At 47.0% G+C, this 19,109-nt stretch overlaps 1 protein-coding gene across 2 annotated transcripts; it reads right to left on the reverse strand.

Moving 5' to 3' along the window:
• Positions 1–563: 563 nt before the first annotated feature.
• LOC115127183 (M-phase inducer phosphatase 2-like) lies at positions 564–18,846 on the reverse strand. 2 transcript variants are annotated; one of them, XM_065004434.1, is made up of 10 exons: positions 18,760–18,846; positions 18,349–18,582; positions 17,592–17,677; positions 17,122–17,173; positions 14,821–14,862; positions 14,348–14,669; positions 14,015–14,206; positions 9,537–9,713; positions 3,669–3,830; positions 564–1,301 (listed from the first exon to the last, which is right to left on the reverse strand). In XM_065004434.1, exons 1-10 carry the CDS (start codon positions 18,765–18,767, stop codon positions 936–938), a joined length of 1,641 nt encoding a protein of 546 aa, XP_064860506.1. In that variant the 5' UTR covers positions 18,768–18,846; the 3' UTR covers positions 564–935. The 2 variants fall into 2 exon arrangements, with proteins under 2 accessions (XP_064860506.1, XP_064860508.1); XM_065004436.1 differs by having other exon boundaries at positions 565–1,301; positions 18,349–18,607; positions 18,760–18,840.
• Positions 18,847–19,109: the final 263 nt, after the last annotated feature.

Genomic DNA, 19,109 nt, shown 5'->3' on the forward strand with positions numbered 1-19,109 from the left:
AGACACTCAGGACTGCACTCAGAAATTCTGGCCCAACCAAATCATCACAAAACTAAACTAAAATCACCTGTTGGAAAGACACCACAAAAAGGTCAACTTCTACTACAATGCTATTTGTCTCTAAACAGACAGTCTGCCACCATGTACTACCTGACCACTGTGACTGATAGAAAACTGAGGAAAACATTTGACTAGATACAGGACCAGAGAGGACAGTCTGGCTATAGAGACCGGTCGTCACAGACAAACCTGGCTGCCCAGAGAGGACAGTCTGGCTACCCCCCCGTCAACGCTGAGGCCCCCGTCAACGCTGAGGCCCCCGTCAACGCTACGGCCCGGTTAACGCTACGGCCCGGTTACCGCTACGGCCCCGTCAACGCTACGGCCCGGTCAACGCTACGGACCGGTTAACGCTACGGCCCCGTCAACGCTACGGCCCCGTCAACGCTACGCCCCCGTCAACGCTGAGGCCCCCGTCAACGCTGAGGCCCCCGTCAACGCTGAGGCCCCCGTCAACGCTGAGGCCCCCGTCAACGCTGAGGCCCCCGTCAACGCTGAGGCCCCCGTCAACGCTGAGGCCCCCGTCAACGCTACGGCCCCGTCAACGCTACGGCCCCGTCAACGCTACGGCCCGTCAACGCTACGGCCCGGTCAACGCTACGGCCCGGTTAACGCTACGGACCGGTTAACGCTACGGCCCCGTCAACGCTACGGCCCGGTCAACGCTACGGCCCGGTCAACGCTACGGCCCGGTCAACGCTACGGCCCGGTCAACGCTACGGCCCGGTCAACGCTACGGCCCGGTCAACGCTACGGCCCGGTCAACGCTGTATCCTAACTACGTGTCTTTTGTTATAGAAATAAATATGACATGGCTGCATGGTAACGATCATTTCAATGAGCACACCTCTGATTCTAGAGATGAAAACGTTTTGTCATCTATGATTGTGTTTTACCCGGAAGTGATGGAAGAACTCCTGGTAGCCTCCCTTGAGGACGTAGAGCTCTGGGTAGTGCAGGTTAGGGTACTCGTTCGTCGCCCTGTCCCTCCGACGTACGAAACGACACATCCCGGGCCCTCGCTCCGAGGAGAACTCACAGTGGAAGATGAGGAGGACCCTGTGGTCAGGGGAGAGAGGGGCGATGGGGGTGCGTAGGAGGTACTCCTCTACCTGCTCCTCCTGGTAGAGGTTCAGGGCTCCTTTGATGTGGCCCCCCTCAAACTCATACGGGTAGCGACAGTCAATCACCACGATCCTCTCGACAACGTGATGCAGCTGGCCGCTCAGAGCGGACACCATCTGAGGAACAGACAGACAGGTTAGTCCCAGGTTATAGAGGATCCATCTGAGGAACAGACAGACACCATCTGAGGGACAGACAGACACCATCTGAGGAACAGACAGACACCATCTGAGGGACAGACAGACAGGTTAGTCCCAGGTTATAGAGGATCCATCTGAGGAACAGACAGACACCATCTGAGGGACAGACAGACACCATCTGAGGAACAGACAGACACCATCTGAGGGACAGACAGACACCATCTGAGGAACAGACAGACACCATCTGAGGGACAGACAGACACCATCTGAGGAACAGACAGACAGGTTAGTCCCAGGTTATAGAGGATCCATCTGAAGAACAGACAGACACCATCTGAGGAACAGACAGACACCATCTGAGGAACAGACAGACACCATCTGAGGAACAGACAGACACCATGTGAGGAACAGACAGACACCATGTGAGGAACAGACAGACACCATGTGAGGAACAGACAGACACCATGTGAGGAACAGACAGACACCATCTGAGGAACAGACAGACACCATCTGAGGGACAGACAGACACCATCTGAGGGACAGACAGACACCATCTGAGGAACAGACAGACAGGTTAGTCCCAGGTTATAGAGGATCCATCTGAGGAACAGACAGACACCATCTGAGGAACAGACAGACACCATCTGAGGAACAGACAGACACCATCTGAGGAACAGACAGACACCATCTGAGGAACAGACAGACAGGTTAGTCCCAGGTTATAGAGGATCCATCTGAGGAACAGACAGACACCATCTGAGGGACAGACAGACACCATCTGAGGGACAGACAGACACCATCTGAGGAACAGACAGACACCATCTGAGGAACAGACAGACAGGTTAGTCCCAGGTTATAGATCCTCTCGACAAGAGGTCAATCTAAAGCATATTAATGTCAGGATTTGATTAGAGCTTTAAGCAGCATGAACATTCAAGCCTGATGCCTGATGAGCCATATACAGTGGGGCAAAAAAGTATTTAGTCAGCCACCAATTGTGCAAGTTCTCCCACTTAAAAAGATGAGACCTGTAATTGTCATCATAGGTACACTTCAACTATGACAGACAAAATGAGAGAAAAAAAATCCAGAAAATCCCATTGTAGGACTTTTAATGAATTTATTTACAAATTATGGTGGAAAATTTGTATTTTATAAGATGTTTTTTTAAGGGAAAAACTAACTCTAAAAAACAGTTTTTCGCTTTGTCATTATGGGATAGTGTGTGTAGATAGAAAATAAATTATATTTAATCTATTTTTTTTACCCCAAACATAAAATGCTTTGACTTCAGGCCAAAAAGTATATTCCTTTGCTGTGTTTTTTTTTTGCAGTATTAGTTTAGTACCTTGTTGTATACAAGATTATTATTCTGTATATTTGTACTCATGAGGTCATTGGGGACAGTCGGACACTCTCAGCTCAGTCACTATCAGTACAATGTTGTTGATCCATCCTCAGTTCTTCCATCACAACCATTGAACTGTGTTTTAAAAATCACCAACGGCCCTCATGGCTCCCTGAACAGTGTCCTTCCTGTTCTGCAGTTCATAAGGTCGACTATCTTGGTGTCTGGGTGGTTTAATACAATACTTGACCATAAAGAGATATTCACTGTCTGATTTGTTACCCATCTACCTGAGGGACGTTACTGATGGATGGATGGATATGGGTGTGTGTGTGTGTGTATGTGGGACAGAGGAAGGAGTAGTCATTCAGACATGTCAACCCCTATTATTGAAGATGCCACATTTGCCTCCTGAACAGAATGGTGGCTCGCCTAAACAAAGGGACTGAATACTCATGCAATAACTATTTTAGTTATTATCCACAAAAAAAAAAAAAGATCTTCCACTGACCCAGTATTTTGTGTAGATTGTTGACAAATCTATTTTAATCTCACTTTGTAAAAAATTAAAATGTGAAGAAATCCACAGGCAAGGCACAGTAGCTTTTCCATACAGCATCTTAAATACAGCATTACCTCTCCCCAACTGGGCGCTACACAGCTGCTGCTCTTATATCTCCTAGATAGAGGACCAACACTTCAAAACTTGTTATTACGATTCATTTTTTTCCATTTCTGAATGTGTTATTTATTTATTATGGCAAACCATGTTTGTGTGATGTATTGAATACCCTTCCACTCAAGCAATTACCACGAGCCCGTCCTCCCAATTCAAAAGGTGCCACCAACCTCCTGTGGCTGATACAATGCAAAATGTTATCATGTTTCATTTTTCGGGAGGGGGGCTACAGCTAAACACTGGTCCTCATCAACTCAGGTAAAGGGACAGAACAAGCCTATCGTGGTAAAGAAATAAAAGGGTGACTCTTCCTCACCATCTCAGGAGTGATGTATTTGAGGTCCTGGTGTTTTCCCTCCACGGTAGACAGGGCGAAGGATTTGGTGAAATCTCCAATCAGCTCCTTGTCCAGCAGCTTCTCAATCTCTGTGTGGTTACAGAATGATTTGGAGCGCTGTATGTGGCGCTCAGAACATACCTGGACGGCGCGAGAGAGAGAGAGAGAGGTGGTAATTTCAGGGGCTCATGTAGAATAACAGCCGGAGTTTGTACAGAGCTTTCAGATTGTATTCACACCCCTAGACATGGTCCAGTTTGATTGTATTCACACCCCTAGACATGGTCCAGTTTGATTGTATTCACACCCCTAGACATGGTCCAGTTTGATTGTATTCACACCCCTAGACATAGTCCAGTTTGATTGTATTCACACCCCTAGACATAGTCCAGTTTGATTGTATTCACACCCCTAGACATGGTCCAGTTTGATTGTATTCACACCCCTAGACATGGTCCAGTTTGATTGTATTCACACCCCTAGACATGGTCCAGTTTGATTGTATTCACACCCCTAGACATGGTCCAGTTTGATTGTATTCACACCCCTAGACATGGTCCAGTTTGATTGTATTCACACCCCTAGACATGGTCCAGTTTGATTGTATTCACACCCCTAGACATGGTCCAGTTTGATTGTATTCACACCCCTAGACATGGTCCAGTTTGATTGTATTCACACCCCTAGACATGGTCCAGTTTGATTGTATTCACACCCCTAGACATGGTCCAGTTTGATTGTATTCACACCCCTAGACATAGTCCAGTTTGATTGTATTCACACCCCTAGACATGGTCCAGTTTGATTGTATTCACACCCCTAGACATAGTCCAGTTTGATTGTATTCACACTCCTAGACATAGTCCAGTTTGATTATACAAGGTGTCTAAAGCGTTCCACAGGGATGCTGGTCCATGTTGACTCTACAAGGTGTCTAAAGTGTTCCACAGGGATGCTGGCCCATGTGGACTCTACAAGGTGTCTAAAGCGTTCCACAGGGATGCTGGTCCATGTTGACTCTACAAGGTGTCTAAAGCGTTCCACAGGGATGCTGGTCCATGTTGACTCTACAAGGTGTTGAAAGCGTTCCACAGGGATGCTGGCCCATGTTGACTCCAATGCTTCCCACAGTTGTGTCAAGTTGGCTGGATGTCCTTTCCGTGGTGGACCGTTCGTGGCACACACAGGAAACGGTTGAGCGTGAAAAACTCACCAGCGTTGCAGTTTTTGACACACTGGTGTGCCTGGCACCTACTACCCTACCCCCGTTCAAAGACACTTAAATATTTTGTCTTGTCCATTCACTTTCTGAATGACACACACACACAATCCATGTCTCAAGACTTAAAAAGTAACATCAATAAGGGATCATTATTTTACCTGGAAAAGCATTTCACTACACTCAATAACATATGCTAACCATGTGACCAATAACATCTGCTAAGCACGCGACCAATAACATCTGCTAAGCATGTGACCAAAAACATCTGCTAAGCATGTGACCAATAACATCTGCTAAGCATGTGACCAAAAACATCTGCTAACCATGTGACCAATAACATCTGCTAACCATGTGACCAATAACATCTGCTAACCATGTGACCAAAAACATCTGCTAACCATGTGACCAATAACATCTGCTAAGCATGTGACCAAAAACATCTGCTAACCATGTGACCAATAACATCTGCTAAGCACGCGACCAATAACATCTGCTAAGCACGCGACCAATAACATCTGCTAACCATGTGTTTGTGACCAATAACATGTGATTTGGATTCACCTGGTCAGTCTGTCACGGAAAGAGCAGATGTTCCTCATGTTTTGTCCACTCAGTGCATCTTGATTAGACAAGAATTCAACCCCCCTGAGTCAATACATGTCCGTCACCTCTGGCAGTGATTACAGTAGTGAGTCTTTCTGGGTAAGTTTCGAAGAGCTTTCCACAACCCGGATTGTGCAACATTTGACCATTATTCTTTTCCAAACTCATTGAGAGTCTGCAGAGGATGGTAAACCTGTTATTTAGGCCATTACTGTTATATCGCTGGGTTCTTCTTTTTGTCATGTTAGGTCTGTGCACGGAGAGGATGTCCCTGGTCCCAACTATTGCGTACTGCAGGGTAGATTGAAAAAATCAGTCACTGAATGTTTTGGATAGCCTTCTAGCTCATCTACCTGCTGATAGGCGAGACGAGTTGGTCGGGTTTGATTCTGAGTTTTTCAGTGTTGTTTTCTGATACACCTACAAACTTAATAGAACACAATATTGAAAAAGTATTTGGTTATGAGTTTCGGCCTGCCACTTTTCAGCGCCGTATGAATTAGGGTTGTCTCCAGTCTGGTCGGGTGCGCTGTTTATCTGGACGATGTAATAGTTTATGAAGATACTTGGGAGGAGCATCTGTACCGTATTGGACCGGCAGGCTGTGGGTCGCCTCACTATCAATCTGGCTAAGTGTGAGGTTTGCTCAGGCAACCGTTACGTACCTTGGTGAGGTGGTTGAGCAGGGTGAAGTGCGTCCTGTCTGTCGGGGCTAAAGTGGTAGCTATTGATGCTTTTCCACCGCCAACTACTAAAAATAGGAACTGATGCTTTTCTTGGAAATGATTGGTTATTACCGTAGTTTCTGTAGAAACTTCTCTACTGTAGTTGCTCCTCTGACAGATTTGCTGAAAGTGAAGGCGGTTTTACACCTGGTCTTCTCTCTTGTCAACAGGCTTTTGAAGATGCAAAGAGATTGCTTACCTCAACTCCGGTGCTAGACGCTCCTTGAGGAGACGCCAGTCACGTGGGTCCTGCTGCAGATGTGTCCGGTGTTGAGAGGCCTGTTAGGCTCTTTTCCAAAAAGTTTAACCCTTATCAGTTGAACTACTCAGTTGTGGAAAAAGAAGCCCTAGCACTCATATGGGCGCTACGACACGAAGTGTATGTCGGGCGGGAGTAGTACCTATTGCGGTCTACACCGACCATAACCCTCTCACCTTCTTGAGGACTATGATGTGTCCTAACCAGAGGATAATGAGATGGTGTTTGTTTTTACAGGCATTCCATGTCGATGTTCGGCACATCAGGGGAACTGATAATGTCCTTGCTGACGCGCTCTCTCGTGTGCCCTGTTCCTGAACGCGCTGATCGGTGGACACACGTTCTTATACACGTTGTCCCCAAGGGTGTGTGTGTCGTCCACTGTTTTGTGTTGTCCAGTCACTCCGGTCTTCTGTTCCCTGCTGTCCACTGTTTGTTTTGTGTTGGGTAGCGTTTACCAGAGCAGTATTGGTTGCTGAGGTCTGGGGAGGACGAGGTTGGCTGGGGCAGTTGGGTAGCGTTTAACAGAGCAGTATTGGTTGCTGAGGTCTGGGGAGAACGAGGTTGGCTGGGGCAGTTGGGTAGCGTTTACCAGAGCAGTATTGGTTGCTGAGGTCTGGGGAGGACGAGGTTGGCTGGGGCAGTTGGGTAGCGTTTACCAGAGCAGTATTGGTTGCTGAGGTCTGGGGAGGACGAGGTTGGCTGGGGCAGTTGGGTAGCGTTTACCAGAGCAGTATTGTTTGTGTTTGGTTAGTGTGGTGTTCCGGGGTCCTAGGTGGTCATGACCCTCCTACTCTGTCTGACAAATTCTCTCTTTGCTCGTTTTCCTTAATAGGATATCAGTGGGCGAAGCAGGGTGGGTCATCAGCCAATTGGGACACACCTGGGCTCGGGTGTGTCCCGGGGATAAATACATCGAGGAGACTCTCCACACAGACAAACTGTGTTCATTTGTTTTGGCACCTCTCAACACCCTTCATTATCACCATCTATGTATACATCCCCACACACACTTGTTACTTGGATATAGTTGACTTTAATAAATATGTTTGTTATTTCTGTGTTGTCTCCCCCTTTGTTACGAGCCGGTTCATAACACAAGCATACCCATAACATGATGCAGCCACCATGCTTGAAAATATGGAAAGTGGTACACAACAATGTGTTGTATTGAATTTGCCCCAAAACATAACTTTTTGTCATTTGAGTCGCAACATTTTTTTTGCAGTATTATTTTAGTGCCTTGTTACAAATCAGGATGTATGTTTTAGAGAAAAATAAATAAACATGTATTCTGTACAGGCTTCCTACTGTGAATTAGGTTAGTATTGTGGAGTAACTACAATATTGTTGATCCATCCTCAGTTCTCCCATCACAGCCATTAAACTCTGTTTTAAAGTTGCCATTTCCCCCTCCTGGTGAAATGAGGACATTTCCACTCCGGCAATTAAGTTAGGAAGGACGCCTGTATCTTTGTAGAGACTGGGTGTATTGATACACCATCCAATGTGTAATTTAATAACTTCAATATTCAATGTCTGCTTTTTTATTTTTACCCATCTACCAATCGGAGCCCTTCTTTGCGAGGCATTGGAAAACTGGTCTTTGTGGTTGAATCGGTGTTTGAAATTCACTTACAGATAATTGTATGTGTGGGGGTACAGAGATGAGGTAGTCATTCAACCATCATGTTAAAACATTTACATTTAAGTCATTTAGCAGACGCTCTTATCCAGAGCGACTTACAAATTGGTGCTTTCACCTTATGACATCCAGTGGAACAGCCACTTTACAATAGTGCATCTAGGTCTTTTAAGGGGGAGGGGGAGAAGGATTACTTTATCCTATCCTAGGATAAAGTAATCCTTCTCTCCCCCCCCTTAAAAGACCTAGATGCACTATTGTAAAGTGGCTGTTCCACACAGTGGGAGTCCATTCAACTCATTATGTGACTTGTTAAACAAATGTTTACTCCTGATTGTAGACTTGCCATAATAAAGGGGTTGAATACTTCAGCTTTTCATTTTTTATTAATTTGTAACAATTTTGAAAATTCATAATACCCCCTGACATTATGGGGTATTGTGTGTTGAAGAGTGATGGGAAAAAAATCCACTTCAATCGTAATTTGTAACAAAATGTGGAAAAAGTCGAGGGGTGTGAAAACTTTCTGAAGGACCAGAAGTTAACAAATCCAAAACATTGCAGTCAGACGAGGCAAAAAAAACACTATACAATCACTTTACATTCCAAATAACAAATAATTTTGTCATCAACATTAGTGATTCTCCTTGCTCAAATCAATCGCCTCAAAAAAAAAAACTCACCGACTGTGTAGGGATGGAGACAATGAGCAGGAAGTACCAGGACCAGTTGACTAGGGGATGGAGACAATGAGCAGGAAGTACCAGGACCAGTTGACTAGGGGGTGGAGACAATGAGCAGGAAGTACCAGGACCAGTTGACTAGGGGTGGAGACAATGAGCAGGAAGTACCAGGACCAGTTGACTAGGGGTGGAGACAATGAGCAGGAAGTACCAGGACCAGTTGACTAGGGGTGGAGACAATGAGCAGGAAGTACCAGGACCAGTTGACTAGGGGTGGAGACAATGAGCAGGAAGTACCAGGACCAGTTGACTAGGGGGTGGAGACAATGAGCAGGAAGTACCAGGACCAGTTGACTAGGGGGTGGAGACAATGAGCAGGAAGTACCAGGACCAGTTGACTAGGGGGTGGAGACAATGAGCAGGAAGTACCAGGACCAGTTGACTAGGGGGTGGAGACATTGAGCAGGAAGTACCAGGACCAGTTGACTAGGGGGTGGAGACAATGAGCAGGAAGTACCAGGACCAGTTGACTAGGGGGTGGAGACATTAAGCAGGAAGTACCAGAACCAGTTGACTAGGGGGTGGAGACATTGAGCAGGAAGTACCAGGACCAGTTGACTAGGGGATGGAGACATTGAGCAGGAAGTACCAGGACCAGTTGACTAGGGGGTGGAGACATTGAGCAGGAAGTACTATGAGAAGGTACGTACCATGGGAGAGCTGTCGTCCTGGTCCATGGTGGTGCCATGAGTTTCCGCCAGGCTGCGTCGTCTCTTCACTCTGACCGGCGTGTCCTCATCCTGGGGGCGCTTCAGAGGTGTGCGGTTCGCCTGGCTGGGCATGGAGGGCGAGCGGAAAAGACCCCGAGGCCGGCAACGAACCACCGGCTGAGGAAGAGGACAGAGACGAAGTTAGTTTGACGCTACCGTGAACACAGCGCGGACTGTGCTGATAGTGGAGTTGTTCCTACAGAACACCGGACAGTGTTGCACTGGATAAGAGCCACAGTTAAAGGAGAAGTACCCAGAATCCACTAACTACCAAGTGATTCCAAACATTGAACATTTGTTTTGTGGAGTTTGCCCTCTCGCCCCCTGTATTAGTGTACAGACACACCTGTAAAAAAAAAAAAAAAAGGGTCAGGCGTGTCAACGGGTCAGGCGTGTCAACGGGTCAGGCGTGTCAACGGGTCAGGCGTGTCAACGGGTCACGGGTCAGGTGTCAACGGGTCAGGTGTCACGGGTCAACGGGTCAGGTGTCACGGGTCACGTGTCAACGGGTCACGGGTCACGTGTCAACGGGTCACGGGTCACGTGTCAACGGGTCACGGGTCAGGTGTCAACGGGTCACGGGTCAGGTGTCAACGGGTCACGGGTCAGGTGTCAACGGGTCACGGGTCAGGTGTCAACGGGTCAGGTGTTAACGGGTCAGGCGTGTCAACGGGTCACGTAACTCATGACGTTGCTGGATGCAGGCCTCTGCTCCATTGTCAGTAAATTCAAAGACGGAATCCTTGTTATGTAGCCGACTACCACAGCAGAGAGGAGTAACCACTCTCTGGGGAATCCTTGTTATGTAGCCGACTACCACAGCAGAGAGGAGTAACCACTCTCTGGGGAATCCTTGTTATGTAGCCGACTACCACAGCAGAGAGGAGTAACCACTCTCTGGGGAATCCTTGTTATGTAGCCGACTACCACAGCAGAGAGGAGTAACCACTCCATCTGGGGAATCCTTGTTATCCATCTGCAGCACCAGTCTGTTGAACCAGGGATGTGTTGGTCATCTGCAGCACCAGTCTGTGTTGAACCAGGGTTGTGTTGAATCTGCAGCACCAGTCTGTAGTGGTGGGGGCTGCTGCAGCACCAGCTGGGGAATTGTTGGTAGTGGTGGGGCCATTATGTAGGGGCCACTAAACCACAGCAGTGGAGAGAGTGGTTAGCTGTGGCTACCACTAACTTCTGGGGTTACTCCTTGCTGTATAGTCGGCCAAGGATTCCCAGAGAGTGGTTACCCTCAGCTGTGGTAGTGGAGGATTCCCCAGAGAGTGGTTACCACTGCTGTGGTAGTCTGGGGAGTGGTTATCCTCTGTGTAACAAGGATTCCCCAGAGAGTGGTTACTCCTCTCCACTACTGTGGTAGTCGGCCGAGAGAGTGGTTACCACTAGCAGTCTGCTACATAACAAGGATTCCCAGAGAGTGGTTACCACTCTGCTGTGGGAATCCTTACATAACAAGGATTCCCCAGAGAGTGGTTACTCCTCTCTGCTGTGGTAGTCGGCTACATAACAAGGATTCCCAGAGAGTGGTTACTCCTCTCTGCTGTGGAAGTCGGCTTAACAAGGATTCCCCAGAGAGTGGTTACTCCTCTCCACTGCTGTGGTAGTCGGCTACATAACAAGTTCCCCAGAGAGTGGTTACTCCTCTCTGCTGTGGTAGTCCTTAACAAGGATTCCCCAGAGAGTGGTTACTCCTGCTGTGGTAGTCGGCACAGCAAGGATTCCCAGAGAGTGGTTACCACTCTGCTGTGGTAGTCGGCTAATAACAAGGATTCCCAGAGAGTGGTTATGCTGTGGTAGTCGGCTACATAACAAGGAGTCCCCAGAGTGGTTACCACTCTGCTGTGGTATCGGCTACATAACAAGGATTCCCAGAGAGTGGTGCTGTATAACAAGGATTCCCCAGAGAGTGGTTACTCCTCTCTGCTGTGGTAGTCGGCTACATAACAGTTCCCCAGAGAGTGGTTACTCACTCTCTGGTGGTAGTCGGCTACATAACAAGGATTCCCCAGAGAGTGGTTATCATCTCCACTGCTGTGGTAGCCGACATAACAAGGATTCCCAGCAGTGGTTAGAGGAGTAACCACTCTCTGGGGAATCCTTGTTCCCCAGAGAGTGGTTACTCCTCCACTGCTGTGGTAGTCTACATAACAGCAGAGAGGGTAACCACTCTGCTGGGGAATAACAAGGATTCCCAGAGTGGTTACTGTGCTGTGGTAGTCGACTACCACAGCAGAGAGGAGTAACCACTTCCCTGAGGGGTTAATCTGTGTTATCGGCTAGCCCCAGAAACGTATTTATTTGAGTTTGAGGTGGCCCCCACCACTATAGCCACAGCAGTAGCTGGACCGCAGCCCCCACCACTACAGACTGGTGCTGCAGATGGATCAACACAACCCTGGTTCAACACAGACTGGTGCTGCAGATGGACCAACACATCCCAGCAGGTTCAACAGACTGGTGCTGCAGATGGATCAACACAACCCCCACAGCAGAGAGGAGTAACCAACACAGACTGGTGCTGCAGATGGACCAACAATCATCCCAGGTTCAACACAAACTGGTGCTGCAGATGGGCCAACACAGACTGGTCCTGCAGATGGACCAACACATCCCTGGTTCAACACAAACTGGTGCTGCAGATGGGCCAACACAGACTGGTCCTGCAGATGGACCAACACATCCCTGGTCCAACAGACTGGTGCTGCAGATGGACCAACACATCCCTGGTTCAACACAAACTGGTGCTGCAGATGGACCAACACATCCCTGGTTCAACACAGACTGGTGCTGCAGATGGATAAACACATCCCTGGTTCAACACAGACTGGTGCTGCAGATGGATAAACACATCCCTGGTTCAACAGACTGGTGCTGCAGATGGACCAACACATCTCTGGTTCAACACAAACTGGTGCTGCAGATGGACCAACACATCCCTGGTTCAACACAGACTGGTGCTGCAGATGGACCAACACTTCCCTGGTTCAACACAGTCTGGTGCTGCAGATGGAGAAACACATCCCTGGTTCAACAGACTGGTGCTGCAGCTGGCCCAACACATCCCTGGTTCAACACAGACTGGTGCTGCAGATGGATCAACACATCCCTGGTTCAACACAGTCTGGTGCTGCAGATGGACCAACACATCCCTGGTTCAACAGACTGGTGCTGCAGCTGGCCCAACACATCCCTGGTTCAACACAGACTGGTGCTGCAGATGGACCAACACATCCCTGGTTCAACAGACTGGTGCTGCAGCTGGCCCAACACATCCCTGGTTCAACACAGACTGGTGCTGCAGATGGATCAACACATCCCTGGTTCAACAGACTGGTGCTGCAGCTGGCCCAACACATCCCTGGTTCAACACAGACTGGTGCTGCAGATGGACCAACACATCCCTGGTTCAACACAGACTGGTGCTGCAGATGGATCAACACATCCCTGGTTCAACAGACTGGTGCTGCAGCTGTAGAAACGGTCCTCCAAAGTCCACGAATGAGGAATGTTTGTGCTGCAGAGAATTCTATCGTCTCCCCTGTCATAAATACATAGGGAACATATGCTAACCTGCAGAGCAGCTAGGTGTTAGTCCACATGATATGATGCAATGGTAATACCACAATACAAACACCACCAACTTCAAGGATGAGGCTACATACCTCCACACGCTTGGCTTGTCACTTTCTCTTCTCAAACCAGATCCAGTCACTGAACTACAGTAACGGGTCACTGAACTACAGTAACGGGTCACTGAACTACAGTAACGGGTCACTGAACTACAGTAACGGGTCACTGAACTACAGTAACGGGTCACTGAACTAGAGTAACGGGTCACTGAACTACAGTAACGGGTCACTGAACTACAGTAACGGGCGCTCCAGATCCGGTCACTGAACTACAGTAACGGGTCACTGAACTACAGTAACGGGTCACTGAACTACAGTAACGGGTCACTGAACTACAGTAACGGGCATATGGTGACAGTTCTACATAGCAGTGTTTCCCCCACAGGGGAGCACATGTGCAGCCCTTCCCCATCTCCCCTTCTGTGGCTAATGGTTTATGTGGAAAAGTACACATTTCCTCACTCAAAACCGAGAGCACTTTATTCTGTACACTTCGGGGATTTCTGAATCATGAATTCACAGGCAAAGGAGCAGAGAGGCCTGCATCTAGCAACGTCACATGACCCGTCTATGCAGCAGTTTCAGTACAGCGCTACAGGGAGAGAGAGGCGACAAATTCCACTGAACTGGTTTCAATGCAAGGAATCACTTTGGAATTTCTGTATTTTGGGGTAAACTTCCTTTAAAAATGACTAAAAAGTCAAATGACTGCCTGTCTTTCTTTGAAGAAATCAGAACCAGACTAAAATCAGACATCTGGTGGCCAAACATCCATACCGAGTCATCTCCTGGCGTGGTGCGGCCCCTCACAAGCGGAGCGGTCAGCAGGCTGGACATCCCCATGGGCATGTCACACTCCTCCTCACAGTCGTCCAGAACGTCAAGGAAACCGTCGTCGTCAAGGGAGCAGCGATGCGGGAAGACGGGTCTTCTGTCATCCAATGAGTTGAGGCGTTGGGACGGAGATAGCTACAGGAAGAAAAGCAGGAGCAACGGAAGGGTTAACTTTGGTGTCGTCTGAACGTCAACACAACCGCTGGTCCACTGTCACATATTGATGACGTGGGAGTGTCAGTGTGTGCGTGCGTGTGTGTGTGTGTCCGTGCTAACCACCACGAGCGCTGGACCAAAATCCTTGGGCCAGGGGGCAAAGTCCTTGTTCTCCTCTCCTTCACTATGGAAGGACCTCATACGGCAGGGTGACATGGGCTTGGTGGGCTTCTTAAACTCAAAGCTTTCCTGGTTCTCCTTGTTTCCCTGTCCACCGTGACCGCTGTGCCCAGAGGAGGTGGCTGTATCCTGGGCTGAACCGAGCTGTCCAAAGGCCCCATGGCGCTGTTGACTCTGGCTCCCGGGGACCGGACCCTTCAGAGCCGGGCTGAAGCCTAGCAGCTGCAGCGGCAGAGAGTTGATTCTTCGGATCGGCATGTTTCTGTAAGTGGGGAAGAGGATAAACACAGATGAGCCAGTCACTAAATCAATATGGAATTTGGATCGTGAACATTGAAAAGAGGAAACGACTCCCCAGAAAAAAAAAGGATATTAAAAAGATATTCATTGAGCACCAGGGACTAAGCACTTACTCATTGACAACTCTTCCAGACTGGAGAACGGCCTTCTCAAACCTGCCAGAGACAAACATTTACATTCAGCGACACACCAATTTATTGAGATCCCTGCCCTACACAGCGAAAAGGACCCAGGAAGCCTTCGCCACGAACCAGGCCAGAAGAAGTCTGCAACTAAATGACCATTCTCAGGACAGGCCTCTACTGAAGAAGAGGACAGAGAGGGGCAAGAGTACAACAGAGCAGAGCCTGTATGCTAAATAAGCAGTGAGGGGAAGAGATGAGAGTACACAGACAGAAAGAGACAAGAGGAGAACGACAGGGGGGGGCTGCTAATAAGTGACTAGTTTCAGGAAGCTAGAAGTATATCGCACGTCACTACCTCACTGGAGAGGCATTTGAACCTCTTCGACATGTTTTTCAAACATTTTGCATTTTGAAATGCCTTCTGGTACATGTGAACTTTCATGAGCCCCTCAATAAAACACTTCTATTCCATCTGTAAACACAAATAAAATTGTTAAATTATGAGTGTAGCTACAGAAAAAGACATGAAACTTCCCGCTAGCACATGATTGGCTGAGATAATTGATGGGCTGGACACTGTCGGGAGAGGAGTTTGTAGCATAACCTGAGATGCTCAGTATGTGTAGGTAATGCTTTTTTATTTTTTTTAAACATAACGTTAGCCTTCAAGAACTACAAAAATGTTGCTACTTTTTTCTACAACATTGATGCCCTGAATTTGGCAGTCGCCATCAACAGAAGGGAAAAGTGATGGGCTACTTTCTGCACAGGCCACGGTCAGTGTGAACCAGTGACTTGACACAACACTGCCAAACAAGATGTAGCTACAAACAGAACAGTTTATTAGAGTTAAATAGAGTTTTAGAGTTAAATGGTTCCAGTCTGCTGTGACTCATTCATCATGGTCAGAAAGTCATTTTCATTGCAAGTTAAAGCATACTGTTAGCTAGCTAGCGAACGTTAGCTTACTGGCTCTCTAGCTAGCATTACTTGTATGATCTGTGTAGTAATATTAGTCAAATCCGGAAAAAACATTTTCATTGAAAAACAAGAATAAAAGTGCCGTAGAATTAGCTACTACGCAAATAACCACTTCACCGAACCGTTTACACCTTTAATATCCTGTGCATGTGACAAATAAACATAGATTTGATATAGTGTGTGTTTACCAGACTGTAATGGGAGGAACATGACCTGCACCAAAGTCAGATTAGGATCAAGGCCAAAGACTAGATAGTGTATTTTTACCTGGAGTTTTCCCCTTATTGTAGGCTACTACTTTCCCCACTTTTAACCATTAGGTTGTTTACTACACTACTCACTCTGTTTAGCACATGGCCTCACAGGTTAGCCCCACCCATCTCTTTAAGGGTTAAGACGGTAGAAATAATGCTGAATGGGGGTAGACAAAGAACAGCTCTCCAGTAGGTATATCCAAAACATTCAAAGGCCATTTTCTCAAAAATGACGTTACAAGTTTATCAACTTTCAAAGCAGAATTACTTTCCCATTACTCCTCTGAAGCCCACTGCTAGGAGATAATGCCTTCCACAATAATTAATTAACATTTTAGAAACTGTATAACACTTCTATAAGAAAAAAAGTCAGGTATAAATATCCATCCGTAACACCACTATAACTGTTTGCTTCTATATCCGAGCAAGGGGAATGGTGCATCTGACTAATCATGGGTTCAACATCTCCCATGAGCCCATCCTTCTACTAGGGTGATAAATGACTTAGGACTGACATCCCAGTGGTGTTCAACATCTCCCATGAGCCCATCCTTCTACTAGGGTGATAAATGACTTAGGACTGACATCCCAGTGGTGTTCAACATCTCCCATGAGCCCATCCTACTAGGGTGATAAATGACTTAGGACTGACATCCCAGTGGTGTTCAACATCTCCCATGAGCCCATCCTTCTACTAGGGTGATAAATGACTTAGGACTGACATCCCAGTGGTGTTCAACATCTCCCATGAGCCCATCCTTCTACTAGGGTGATAAATGACTTAGGACTGACATCCCAGTGGTGTTCAACATCTCCAATGAGCCCATCCTTCTACTAGGGAAAGTTCTATAGTATAAGAACATCTCGTCTGTTAATCTGCTTCATGAAAATGAATTAATCTTCACTAACACCTAATCCCAGAACACAGCTGAGCAGATGACACTAACCGTGTTCCATTGGGATGAGGAAGAGGAGGATTAGTACAGAGGAAGGGAGGGTAAGCATTGCTGAAACAGAGAGATAGATTGGGACAGACAAGAGGAATCTTGCTTACGTCTCCTCAACATGGATGGGGTCCATTGGGCTGGGGGAATCCATACCAACACCTGGAGGAAGATGGAGAAACGTCTCATCAGGTCATCTGAACGTAAACAGTTGACTAGTTCAAACCAGAACACATTTACCCCACAGGTCTACACGGTGACACAGGAGATAATATTTAATCATGTACATTTCGGCCTTTTTCCTGCCCTGTTAATAACTAAAAATCTGTATCATGTATTGTCCTGTACTGGTAAAAAAAGTAAAATATCCTAAACATTTATTCAAGGTGGTCAAACTGCACAAGTGAAAAGAGCATAATTATAAAACGGGACATGACAAAATATTAAGGCCTATAGGGCTACACACCTGGCAAAAATATATTTGACCTTTTAAAAATAGCAAGCCAAGTTCCTATTGCCAGCATTTGATTGACACTTACTGGGATGAAACATTTGCAGCCGTCTTATGATGTTGTCTTACCTGCATCAGAGGAGCAGTCAGAGGCGACGGAAGGAATCTTCAGAAGGGGAACACGTTGTTTCCGCTTTGGAGTATCACACTGTTGGCTGTAAAGGAACGGGTTACATAACCACTTAACTTTTCTAACACCCAGCCAAACTAGCAATTACCATTAGCTTGAAATAGTTAGCTAACTACCAAGCTAGCTGGGGAGTATCCATTATGCCGATTCTGTTGCAAAACGCTTCTTAAACTGGAGCGAATGAGGGACCTACCTGTATTTGTGCAGGTGAAACCATTTTAGTTTAGTTGCGAGACTAACCCTACCACACAATATAACCGGATTCACCCCCCCTAACTCAGCAATATTGTGCAATTTTGACAAAAGTTGGATTCAGACGTTTGATCTCGATGGACTTCACTTTACACCTGGTAAATACTGTAGTTAGCTAGGAATCATAAAGATTACGTTTCTACAGAATATACATATATGCCTTTGTTGACAGGAAGCGTTTTTTGCGGCGAAACCGCCTATATGGTGGTGGGGTTACTTTCTGTCGCAAACCACCAGAACAATGCAAACACACAGACTCCCGATGTAAATGTCACAAATGTAGTTATCCTGCAGCTTTCACAAATAAAAATCAAATGTATTTATGAAGCATTTCGTACAGAAACTCAGCCTAAACCCCCAAACAGCAAGCAATGCAGCTGTAGAAGAAGCACGGTGAGCTGAAAACAACATAGCATAGCAACATACACTGTATTACACTCTTACCTCCCAAGTCCAGCTAGATTGTTCATGTTTAGGGCCAGATTAGTGACGGGAGACAGTAGATGTGTGGGTCCAGGAGAGAAGAGGTTGATGCAAGGCGAGGTCATCACCGTGTCCGACATGGAGGGAAGGCCCGGGACTCTGTCGGGTCTGCTGGTCAAGCGACTGGTGACTGGACCGAAATCTTTAGTAACGTTTTCCAAATCCATCCTCACAAGGTAAATCCAATGATAGTTCCTTGAATGGAAATCAATTTAGATGCCTGTTTAGAAAGGCCAAAATATCGGTGAATATACACAGGCCGAAAAATCAAGCTAACTAACCAAATTAGCAAACTTTGTAGAATGAGTACTAAAGACAAAACAACCATGGCAAGCTGTTTGCAGACCCCGTCTTGGAAAAACCTACACTTACAACAACATCTTGTCCTAATAAAAGTACATATTTTATATTCTGTCAGAGAGCTGCACAGCTGTGTACTCTCCCTGACAAGGCACCACTAAAGCTCTGAGAAAGGAAATGCAGCTGTCTGTATTTACGTTCAAAATAGAAGCTCACAAGCTCGCAATACTTTCGGCCAATCAGAGACGACGTTACATCATAGCCCGTCCAATCAGAGACGACGTCACATCCTTGCACGTGCAAATCAGAGACGTCGTTACATCCTAGCACGTCCAATCAGAGACGTCGTTACATCCTTGCACGTCCAATCAGAGGCGTTTCCCTTTCTGCGAGGTTGTCTGGCAGGAACATCGCTAGTGCTA

The sequence above is a fragment of the Oncorhynchus nerka genome, linkage group LG18 (genome assembly GCF_034236695.1).
Source record: "Oncorhynchus nerka isolate Pitt River linkage group LG18, Oner_Uvic_2.0, whole genome shotgun sequence".
In the NCBI taxonomy this organism is placed as follows: Eukaryota; Metazoa; Chordata; class Actinopteri; order Salmoniformes; family Salmonidae; genus Oncorhynchus; species Oncorhynchus nerka.

Coding starts and splice junctions, on each gene's coding strand:
- LOC115127183 (XM_065004434.1), bottom strand. Junction 17,678..18,348: donor AATCTAGCTGGACTTGGGAG/GTAAGAGTGTAA, acceptor GTTCCTTTACAG/CCAACAGTGTGATACTCCAA. Junction 14,670..14,820: donor TCTGGAAGAGTTGTCAATGA/GTAAGTGCTTAG, acceptor CCCCACTTACAG/AAACATGCCGATCCGAAGAA.